This window comes from Oryctolagus cuniculus, chromosome 17, assembly GCF_964237555.1.
Source record: "Oryctolagus cuniculus chromosome 17, mOryCun1.1, whole genome shotgun sequence".
NCBI classification, from domain to species: domain Eukaryota; kingdom Metazoa; phylum Chordata; class Mammalia; order Lagomorpha; family Leporidae; genus Oryctolagus; species Oryctolagus cuniculus.
Window position 1 is genome coordinate 23,027,564 of NC_091448.1, and position 12,005 is coordinate 23,039,568.

The 12,005-nt window shown below is 40.6% G+C and overlaps 1 protein-coding gene across 3 annotated transcripts in view; it reads left to right on the forward strand.

Moving 5' to 3' along the window:
- The window catches only part of FBXL20 (F-box and leucine rich repeat protein 20), a 123,356-nt gene that overhangs the window by 79,245 nt on the left and 32,106 nt on the right, over positions 1-12,005 (forward strand). For all 3 annotated transcript variants that reach the window (XM_002719337.5, XM_051824905.2, XM_051824904.2), the window contains exons 5-6: positions 469-563; positions 2,334-2,402. In XM_002719337.5, coding sequence (XP_002719383.2) covers positions 469-563; positions 2,334-2,402 — 164 coding nt within the window. The remainder of the gene's footprint in view (positions 1-468; positions 564-2,333; positions 2,403-12,005) is intronic.

The following is a 12,005-nucleotide window of genomic DNA, read 5'->3' on the forward strand; positions in this document are numbered from 1 at the left end:
TTCTGTATTCTTCATGGATCTAAATGCTTAAAGCAACTTGACTCACAAAAATCATTCAGCAAGCTTTTAGTGTTCATTGAGTAGAATATATGTGTAGAGTACTACAGACTTACCATAGGAAGGAATACAAAAGTAAATACAGTTGTCCTCCAGTAGCTGTGGTTTAACTCACATGGGCCACGCACATGTATTTAGTGCCATTCGAGAACAAAAGAACACCATTTCCTCCAATATAGAATATCTTGGCTGTTGAGTGAAACTAAACAGAATAAAGAGTTTAGGCATTTCCCAAGTAGATAAATTAATCACTGAGCCTTTCTCGGGGAAGTTGAAATTTTCTTGTTAAATTAATTAGGTTTTTTAAGAAGTAGGAACCTTTTCTTTTTGTTTATAAATTGTTAAGAATAAGGATATATCCACTTCAAAAGCAGTACGGTAGGTTATCTTTTTGTTTAATTCTTTTTACAGGGCCGTGTAGTGGAGAATATTTCAAAACGATGTGGGGGTTTTTTACGAAAGTTAAGTCTTCGTGGGTGTCTTGGAGTAGGAGACAATGCATTAAGGTAAAAACATAACTGTTAAAATTAACAATATTGATTAAAAATCAGTTTCTTCTTACCCAAAAAAGGGCCAGTTTTTATAGGCCTAAGGTATTAGTGCAAATGCATTTATTGTTTTAACCCAAAGGTACCTAGTTATAGGAAGTGTAGTTTGGGAATATACAAGAACAAGTACTTCTCCCAAAAATCCAGATTTTCCAACATAAATATTTCTTTTGGAGGCTTAAGTTTTAGTTTTAGTTTTGTTTTATAAACTTTTGTTATTCAAATATAGGATAGTGTTTCTTGTTTTTTGAGAGACAGAGAGGACTCCCATTCTCTTACTCATTACTTCCCCAATGTGTACACCAACCAAGAGTGGGCTAGATGAAAACCAGAAGCCAGAAATTCAATCCAGGTCTCTTATGTGGGTAACAGGAATCCAGTAACTTGAGAGAATCACTGCTGCCTCCTAGGGTCCATATTACCAGGAAGCTGGAGTCAGGAGCTGGAGACAGAGCCGGGTATTGGACCCAAGAACTCCAATATGGGACACAGCCATCTTAACCAGTAGGCTAAGTGCCTACCCCCAAAGCAGGATGTTGTCATATTAGTTGACACAAAGATCCCTGTTTACCATGTTATGGGTTTTTAAAAAGCTTATGGGCAAAATTATAATTATGCTACTTTCTACCATTCTCAACTATTCTTCGCAACACTTATTCACGTAACAAATGTGTAAGTTTTTTCTGCCATCCAACAAGCAGCTCTTTGATTCTTTGGACACCAAATAGATGCCCTTCAATCCAGTTTAATTCTGACACAATCAGAATTAGCTCTTACCCTTACTCTTATTTTTACAGGCTAAAGGGTCAGTTCTGCAAAACTGCCCCTACTTTGGGTCAGTTTAAAGCCCTATGTTACCATAAAATTTTTAAGCAGTGGGCTTTAAATCACAGGTTCCCATGAACCCTCACCGCAAGTTAGTTTGCTAATATGGTTGACATAACTCAGGAAAATACTTTAGTTCCTTTTACCAGTTTTTATAAAGAAGACAAATGAACAGCCAGATGAGGAGGCACTCAGGGCAAGACCCAGAAGGGTCCCAAGCACAGGGGCATTTATTTCTCGGATTGGGATAGGCCAGCCTCCTGGCACATGGCTGAGTTCACTGGCGCAGAAGTCTTACCATCCCTTTTACTCAAAAGTTTTTTTTTTTTTTTTAATAAAATCCATTTATTTATTTGAAAGGCAGTAAGAGAAAGAGAGAGAGATGTTCCATCTGCTGGTTCATTCCCCAAATGGCTGCAACAGCTGGGCTGGGCCAGTCAGAAGCCAGGAGCTTCATCTGGGTCTACTGCCTGGGTGGTAGGGTCCAAACACTTGAACCATCTACTGCTGCTTTCTAAGGTGCATTAGCACGGAGCTAGATCAAAAGTGCAGCTAGCTGGCACTTGAACTTCACCCATATGGGATGCCAGCACTGTGGGCAGCAACTTAACCTGTTAAGACTTCGCACCAGCCCCCCAAGAATTTTTACGGAGTTTTTGTTACATAGGTATAGGCATGGTGAAAGAGATTCCTGTCACTCAGAAGATGACAGTGTTTTAGGAATTCTATGTCAAGAACCAGGGATGAAGACCAAATATGTACTTGTTACCATTTCACAATATCAATGCTATATTACAACCAATATTACCAGTAATACTTTTATTAGTTGTTTTGTTTCATTTTTGGCCTGGAATGTTGCCCATTTCATTTGAAACAATTTACTTTGTTTCTTTTTCTTTAAAGGACCTTTGCACAAAACTGTAGGAATATTGAAGTACTGAATCTAAATGGATGTACAAAGACTACAGACGCGTAAGTACTGTATGTTCTAGAAGGGTAAGTCATGGCCCTTGTGTCTAGAATATATATTCCAGCTTTAAATACAGTCTACTGAATATGTTTAGGAAATTTCATCTTGGTTTTATAGAGGAAAGATATTTTGAAAGGAGAGAGCAACATGAAAGTCAAAATTTGAGTAGTATAAGAAAATGTTGAAATATTTGATATTTAAAGTAAAACTTTAAAAAATTATAGTCATATGCAGTACAGATACCAATAATTACATTACTAGAATTATTTATATTCCAAGAACATACTAGTAGCTATCATTCAAAAGCCACAGTTAATAAATAACTATTTAAAAAGATTAAAATCATAAACACAGGACTAAACAGTTTAGAAAAATTGGTACTGAGAGCAGTTAATAAATGAAAATGACTCATGAATGTGTCATGTATCAGTCGCGATATACATATACATCTACTTTAGATAAATTATCTTTTAATTTTTTGTTTCCTTTTAGGACTTAGTATTATAGAGATTAAGAAATTAACTATTTAATATGTAGAACCATGGCATGTAACCTACATTTTTTTCTAGAAATCTATCTTTTTCCAAAGATAGATAGATAAAATATGGGCATACATAAGTACAAGGCTATTCACTTTTACTGTTTGTAATAACAAGTATCAGTAGAGGACTTATTAAATAAAAATAATGAGACAAATCCCTATATAGTGTTCTGGAGTGATCTCTAGGACATACTGTTAAAAGAAGAAAGCAACTTGCATAGGAATTTGTATAATACAATAGTTTTGTAGAGCCAGAGAACTTATATAAATATAAATTACTTATATTTCAAAAAGAAACAATATGTGTGTCAATTAAAGACTAACACAAATGATTGCTTATATGGGGGAAAGGGCATGAAGGGACAGGAATGAAAGGGAGAACTCTGTAGCACTTCCCCCCCCCCCTTCTATAGTTTCGTTTCTGTGACTTCAGTTAACCACAGACTAAAATATTCAATATATTTAATATATTAAAATACACTAAAAATTAAATGAAAAATTTCAAGAAATAAGCAGTTCTTAAGTCCTATATAACTTGTATCACCATGTATTATTTTGTTCTACTTTATTGTTCTTGTTTATCTCTTATTGTGCCTAACTTACAAATTAAACTTTATCATAGGTTTGTATATGTGAAGAAAAGTATAAGGTGTGTTGAGTTGGTACTATCCAAGGTTTTATTATTTTTTTTTCTTTTTCTTTTTTCTTTTTTTTTTTTTTCTTTTTTGACAGGCAGAGTGGACAGTGAGAGAGAGAGACAGAGAGAGGGAAAGGTCTTCCTTTGCCGTTGGTTCACCCTCCAATGGCCGCCACAGCCGGCACGCTGCGTTTGGCGCACCGCGCTGATCTGATGGCAGGAGCTAGGTGCTTCTCCTGGTCTCCCATGGGGTGCAGGGCCCAAGGACTTGGGCCATCCTCCACTGCACTCCCTGGCCACAGCAGAGAGCTGACCTGGAAGAGGGGCAACCGGGACAGAATCCGGCGCCCCGACCGGGACTAGAACCCGGTGTGCCGGCGCCGCTAGGTGGAGGATTAGCCTAGTGAGCCGCGGCGCCGGCCAATATCCAAGGTTTTAAGCACCCTCTTAGGAAGGTCTTTGTACATATCTCCACTGACAGAGTGGACAGCTGTATCATGTTTTAGTTTTATACTCATGTAAATGTTTTACATAATTAAAATATAAATTACGTCAAAAAGAAATTAAGGCCAGCACCATGGCTCACTTGGCTAATCCTCCGCCTGTAGTGCCAGCACCCCTGGTTTTAGTCCCGGTTGGGATGCCGAATTCTGTCCCGGTTGCCCCTCTTCCAGGCCAGCTCTCTGCTGTGGCCCGGGAGTGCAGTGGAGGATGGCCCAAGTGCTTGGACCTTGCACCCACATGGGAGAACAGGAGGAAGCACCTGGCTCCTGGATTCGGATCAGCGCAGTGCACCAGCCGTAGCAGCCATTTTGGGGGTGAACCAATGGAAGGAAGACCTTTCCCTCTGTTTCTCTCTTACTGTCTAACTCTGCCTGTCAAAAAAAAAAAAAAAAAAATTAAAACAGTCCCTGAAAATTGAAAACAAAACATCTGAACACAAGTATATCCCAAGTTGGAGTTATAAACAGAGAGAGCAATTACTTCTACTTATTTTGGGTTTGTTATGAAATTTTAAACGTGTATAGAAGTAGACAAAATCATATAATCAACCCACCACCCAACTTTAGCTATTCAATTTATGGCTAGTATTGTTCTATAAACATATCCCCGCTCATTTTATCTTCTTTTGAAAAAAAATTTATTGACATTATATTGCTTAATCTGTGAATATTTTAGCCTATACTACTTAAAATCTTTTAACGTAAGTGCATTAATTTTATCATACCTCTAAAAACTTATAATGTTTTAAAATCATCAGATAGCCAGTTGTCATTTTTCACATTTCCACATGTTCTTGATGACTTTAAAAACAGTGGGGCTTGTTGTTGTTGTTGTTTTAAGATTTATTTATTTATTAATTTGAAAGGCAGAGTTACAGACAAAGAGAGAGAGAGAGAGACGTCTTCCATCTGATGGTTCACTCCCCCAGATGGCCACAATGGCTGGATCTGCACCAATAACAAGCCAGGAGCCAGGAGCCTCGTCTGGGTCTCCCAGGCAGGTGCAGGGCCCCAAGGACTTGGGTTATCTTCTTCAGCACCGGCCCCAAAACACAGTGTTTGAAGCACAGTATAAAAGAAGAAACAGGGGCAGGCTTTTTGGCACATCTGTTGGAATGCCCACTTCCCATACCAAGGTGCCTGGTTCAAGTCCTAGCTGCTATGTTTCATATTCAGCTTCCAGCTAATACACTCCCTGAGAGGCAGCAGCAATAGACAACTTCAGTCTCTGGGTCTCTGCCACTCACATGGGAGACCCAGATTGAGTTCCAGGCTTCTGACTTTGGCCTGGCTATTGTGGGCATTTGGAGAGTGAACCAGTGTGTGCATCTCTGTCTATCTGTCTCTCTCTGTGTATAACTGTGTGTGTGTGTGTGTGTATTTTTCAATTAAAATGAAACTAAATAAATATTTTAAGATAGAGAATAAAGATACAGATTCTAAAAATCATTGGAGACTTCTGCTTCTGACAGTGACAGTCCCTACTGCCATAAACAACTAGAAAACTGGACAAAATAATAGAAAAGCAATTTAAGATGTTGGACAACATACTGCACAAGACTGAAAAACAAGACAGACGTGTCATTACCCTGGCTGTCTCCCTGGAGACATTTTCTAGACAATGTTGGGAGCCCAGACAAAGGACAGTTCTTGCTTAGTTGAAGAGAAAGATATCAGAGTTCATGCAGACTAAAATTACTGGAATTTGTGGCTGGTGAGGAGAGAACTATACCCCCAAAAAAATTCTGCAGGCATTGTCATAGATCTGGCTTGATAGTAAACTATATATATGCAAAGTGTGAGATCCCACAAGGCTTGGTAAATAACATATAATAATAAGGAGAGAACAAATTACTAGGAACTGCCTTTCCAACAAAACTCAATACTCCTTAAAGAAAAACAAGAAAATCCAAACACCAACACCCAATAATACAGCATACAGAATATATAGCATTCAGTAACCAAAAAAAAAAAAAAATGCAGAAAATGGGAGAATGTGACCCAGAACAAGATAAAAAATCAATCCATAGAAACTGACCCAGAAGTGACTGATTATAGAATTAATCAATCAGTAAAAAGTACTGTTTGAAGTCTAGTTTTACTTTACATTAAGGACAGAGTTCTTACATGGGGAGCAAGTGCACAGTGACTCCTGTTGTTGATTTAACAGTGGACACTCTTATTTATGACGTCAGTCCTGTCACCCTAGGCTCTTGTCATGATCTGCCAAAGCTATGGAAGCCTCTTGAGTACACAAACTCCAACATTATTAGACAGGGCCATAATCAAAGTGGAAGTTCTCTCTTCCCTTCAGAGAAAGGTACCTCCTTCTTTGATGGCCCCTTCTTTCCACCGGGATCTCACTCACAGAGATCTTTCAAGTAGGTCATTTTTTGCCACAGTGTCTTGGCAAACAGCCATATTTGTTAAAAGGGTTGTGATAATTAGAAACCTTCTACCAAAGTTTAGAAAAAGGAAAGGAAGGCCGGCGCCGCGGCTCACTTGGCTAATCCTCTGCCTGCAGCGCCAGTACCCCAGGTTCTAGTCCTGGTTGGGGTGCCGGATTCTGTCCCGGTTGCTCCTCTTCCAGTCCAGTTCTCTGCTGTGGCCCGGAAAGGCAGTGGAGGATGGCCCAAGTCCTTGGGCCCTGCACCCGCATGGGAGACCAGGAGGAAGCACCTGGCTCCTGGCTTCGGATCGGCATAGCTCCAGCCATTGCGACCATCTGGGAGGTGAACCAACGGAAGGAAGACCTTCCTCCCTCTCTCTCTCTCTCTCTCTCTCTCTCTCTCTCTCTCTCTCTCACCGTCCACTCTGCCTGTCTAAAAAAAGAAAAAGAAAAGAAAAGAAAAAAATAATATTGGGGCCAGCACTGTGGTTTAGCAGGTTAAGCTGCTGCCTGCGATGTTGGCATCCCCTATGGCCACTGGTTCAATTTTGGCTGCTCTACTTCCAACCCAGCTCTCTATTAATGAGCCTGGGAAAGCAGCAGAGGATGGCCCAAGTGCTTCAGCCCCTGCACCCACATGGGAGACCTGAAGAAACTCCTGGTTTCAATCTGGCCCAGATCTGCCATTGCAGCCATTTGGGGTGTGATCCAGCAGACAGAAGATCTCTCGATTCTCTCTCTAACCCTGCCTTTCAAATAAAATAAATTTAAAAAAAAAAATAGTATTAATCTTTTAACAGAATATTTCAAGGTAGGCTTTTGGCCTAGCGATTAAGATGCCAGTTAGGATACCTGCATCCCATAAAAGTGTACCTGGGTTCAGTACCTAGCTCGGATTCCTCATTTCTGCTTATCCATACCCTGGGAGGCAACAGTTGATGGCTCAAGTGGTTGGGTTCTTGCCACCCATGCGTGAGTACTATATTGAATTCCCAGCCCCCAGCTTTGCCACCGCCCACCACCTGCAATCTGTTGAGGGCATTTGGAAAGTGTAGAAGTGGATGGGAACTTGGATGCTTGTGTTCTCTCTCTCTCCTTGTCTCTCTATCTCCTTCTGTCTCCCTCTATTGTCTGCCTCTTAAATTCATGAATTTTTAAAAAAATGTTTTTAATCTTGTAAAAATAGGGAACAGGAAGAAAAACTTACTGTTTCATTATATGAAACAGTTACTATTATGATACTGAAAGCCAAACAGACATAAGAAAGGCCACCTACAGGGGCCAGTGCTGTGGTGTAGTAGGTAAAGCCGCCGCCTGCAGTGCCCACATCCCATATGGGCCACCGGTTCAAGTCTAAGCTGCTCTACTTCTGATTCAGCACTCTGCAATGGCCTGGGAAAGCAATAGAAGATGGCGTGAGTCCTTGGGCCCCTGAACCCACATGGGAGACCTGGAAGAAGCCGGCACCGTGGCACTGTGGCGCTGGCATCCCATATGGCTGCCGGTTCTAGTCCTGGCTGCTCCTCTTCTGATCCGGCTCTCTGCTATGGTCTGGGAAAGCAGTACAAGATGGCCCAAGCGCTTGGGCCCCTGGCTCCTGGCTTCAGATCAGGGCAGCTCTGGCTGTTGCGGCCATCTGGGGAGTGAACCAACGGAAGGAAGACCTCTCTCTCTGTCTCTCCCTCTCACTGTCTGTAACTCTACCTGTCAAATAAATAAATAAAATCTTTTTAAAAAAACAGATAAATAAATAAATCTTTTAAAAAAATAAAACTACAGACCCATATTGCTCTTGGGCTTATGAAATCATTAGCAAGATATTACCAAGTTGAATCCCTCAGTGTATAAAAAGTATAATGAATCATAACCAGTTTCAGCTTATCTCAGAAATGTTAATATTCGGAATCAATGTAATTCTACTTCAGAAGATGTAAGGTATAATTATCTCTGTAGATAGAGAAAAACATTTTATAAAATTAAGCATCCATTATGATAAATTTTCTAAATAAGGAAAAAGTAACTTTAACCTGATAAATCACATATTATTACAAAATTTACCAACATCATATTTAATAATGGAAAACTAAATACTCTTCCTAAGATCAAGAACAAGGCAAGGATGTCAGACCTTACCATTATCTGTTCAACATTGTTTTGAAAGTCCTACCTAATGGAATAAGGGAACATTAAAAATACTTACAGACTGGAAATAAATAATGAAAGTACATGATAAAGTTTATAGGAAGCCTCAAGGAATGCTACTAGACTTTTTTCAGTATCCCCAGTATAGAAAAAAAAAATTACAGATCTATTAAGTTCTTTCAGAGTAATGAGAAACATGACCAGTATTGCAAAATCAATTCTGTTTCTGTATAATAGCAGCAAATAATTGGCAAATGAAGTTTAAAGTAGCCTATAATTTGTAGTAACATCCAAACATATAAACTAGTTGGGGATAAACAATAAAAATTATGTGTAAATCATTAATACTGAGAATCATATAAATTATAAAATGGTTACCAAGAAATTGAAAACCTAAATATAAATGGAGGACTATTCAATGTTAGTTGATTTTAAAACTCAGTTGTTAAGATGTCTGTTCTTAAATTGTTCTGCACATTCAACACAATCCCAATGGTTAAAATCACAGTAGGTTTTTCTTTAAAAAAAAAAAAAAAAGACTTATTCATTTATTTGAAAGTCACAGTTACACAGACAGAGAAGGAGAGGCAGAGAGAGGTCTTCCATCTGCTGGTTCACTCCCCAAATTGCCACAATGGCCAGAGCTGGGCCAGTCCAAAGCCAGGAACCTGGAGCTTCTCCTGGGTCCCCAATGTGGGTGCAGGGGCTCAAGGACCTGGGCCATCCTCCACTGCTTTCCCAGGCCATAGCAGAGAGCTGGATAGGAAGTGGAGCAGCCGGAACCCAAACCAGTGCCCACGTGGGATGGCGGCACTGCAGGCGGCAGCTTTACCTACTATGCCACAGTGCCAGCCCCAGGATTTTCATTTATACTGGAATATTGATTCTAAAATTCATGTAGGAGGCAGACATTTGGTACAGTGGTTAAGATACCACTTGGAAGGGCTGCATCCATGTCAGAATGCCAGGGTCTCAGCTGCAGTATAGATTCTAGCATTCCCGCTGGTATACCTTGGGAGGCAGCTGGTAATAGCTCAAGTGATTAGATCCCTGCCACCAAAGTAGGGACTCAAATTGAGTTCCCACCTCCTGTCTTTGACCTAGCCCCAACCCTGGCTGTTGGGAGTATTTGGAAAGTAAACTAGTGGGTAGAAGATCTGTCTCTGTCTCTCTACCTTTCAAATAAAATGAAAATAACTGAGTTAAACAAAAAAATAGGAGTTGCTGTTGTGGCTTACCCAGTGAAGCCACCTCTGTAACACCATTGCCCCATATGGGCACTGATTTGTGTCCCAACTGTTCCAGCTCCAGTCCAGCTTCCTGCTAATGAAAAGCAGTGGAAGATTACCCAAGTGCTTCAGGCCCTCTCTAACCACAAGGGAGATCCAGGCTCCTGGATTTGGCCTGACCCAGTCATGGCCATTCTGGCCATCTGAGGAGTAAACCAATGGATGGAAGATACCTCTCTCTGTCTCTCCCTCTCTCTCTGTAACTCTTTTTTTTGACAGAGTGGACAGTGAGAGAGAGAGAGACAGAGAGAAAGGTCTTCCTTTGCCGTTGGTTCACCCTCCAGTGGCCACCGCGGCACTGCCGGGCACTGCGCTGATCTGAAGGCAGGAGCCAGGTGCTTCTGGTCTCCCATGGGGTGCAGGGCCCAAGCATTTGGGCCATCCTCCACTACACTCCCTGGCCACAGCAGAGAGCTGGCCTGGAAGAGGGGCAACGGGGACAGAATCCAGCACCCCGACCGGGACTAGAACCTGGTGTGCTGGCGCCGCAAGGTGGAGGATTAGCCTAGTGAGCCACAGCGCTGGCCTCTCTGTAACTCTTTCAAATAAATAAATAAATATTTTTAAGAAAAAAGAAAGAGAAAAAGAAAGAAAGTAAAAAGGAAGGAAGGTAGGTAGCTAGGAAGGTCGGTCGGTTGGTTGGTTGGTCACCAAAAAAGTAAAAGCCAGGATAGACTTGAAAAGAGTCCTAACTTTGAATCTCTTTCTCAGCCCACACAGAATCATCAACATAGAGTAGAAGCCTTACTCAGACTGAAAGGCTATGAAGACTTAGAGTTGACTCCAAGGAAGCCAGGCTTCAAAATACAAAGAGGGAGAAAAAAAAGAAAAACAAAAACATTAGCCTAAACCAACAACAAAATAATGAAATTTCCTTAAGGGAAAAATAGAATCCAGAGTTGTTAAGAGTTGTTATACTATATTACACAGAATGTCCAATTTTCTACAAAACTATGACCCATAATAGAAAAAATATTGAATATTGAAATGCCTGAGTTCAAGTCCCACCAGTGCTTCCAGTCCAGTTTCCTGGCTAGTACACACTGTGGGAGGCGCAGTGATGGCTGGGGTTTTTGGATCCCTGCCATGCATATAAGTTCCTGCTCGCAGCTTCTGTCTGACACAACCCTGGTTGTAGTAGGCATCTGGGGAGTGAACCAGAAAATCTCTGTCTCTCTCTGTCTCTGCCTTTCAAATAAATGAACAAAAATTTTAGAAAAAGAACTAAAGGAAACCGAATTTCTATAAAAAAATTATTGGAAGGTCTGATGATAATGACATTAAGTAAAGTGTAATTTATGAAGAAAATTATTTTAAAACTGAGCAAATGGAAATTCAGGGGCTAGAAACATATAATTGAAAATATCACTGGCAGTCTGAATAAGAGATTAGGAATATCAAAACAGATAACCACTAAACTTGAAGATAGATCCATAGGTCTATCTGAAGAACAGAGAAATAAAGGATTATAGAATAACAGAGGCCAGCGCTGTGGCATAGCAGGTAAAACCGCTGCCTGCAGTGCTGGCATCCCTTATGGGCACCAGTTTGAGACCCAGCTGCTCCGCTTCTGAACCAGCTGTTTGCTATGGCCTGGGAAAGCAGTAGAAGATGGCCCAAGTCCTTGGGCCCCTGCACCTGCATGGGAAGACCCAAGGAAGCTCCTGGCTCCTGGCTTCAGATCTGCGCAGCACCAGCTGTTGTGGCCAATTGGGGAGTGAACCAGTGGATGGAAGACCTCTCTCTTTCTGCCTCTCCTTTATCTCTGTATGTTAACTCTGACTTTCAAATAAATAAAATATTTAAAGAAAAGAAAGAAAAATGGACAGAGCCTCAGAAACCTATGGGACTAATCAAGGTACTAGCATGTCTGTAATGGAAATTCTAGAGACAAAAGAAGTAGAAAACAATTTTGAGTAATTTTTACTAAAAACTACCCAAATTGGATGAAAATCATTACAGATCTAAGAAGTTAATTGGACTGCTAGTATAATAAACACAGAGATACCCGTATCTAGGTACATCAGAACCAAACTGTTGAATCTAAAAACAAAGAGGAATTTGAACACTACTAGAAGAAAACAACCTAACCTGTACAGGATAG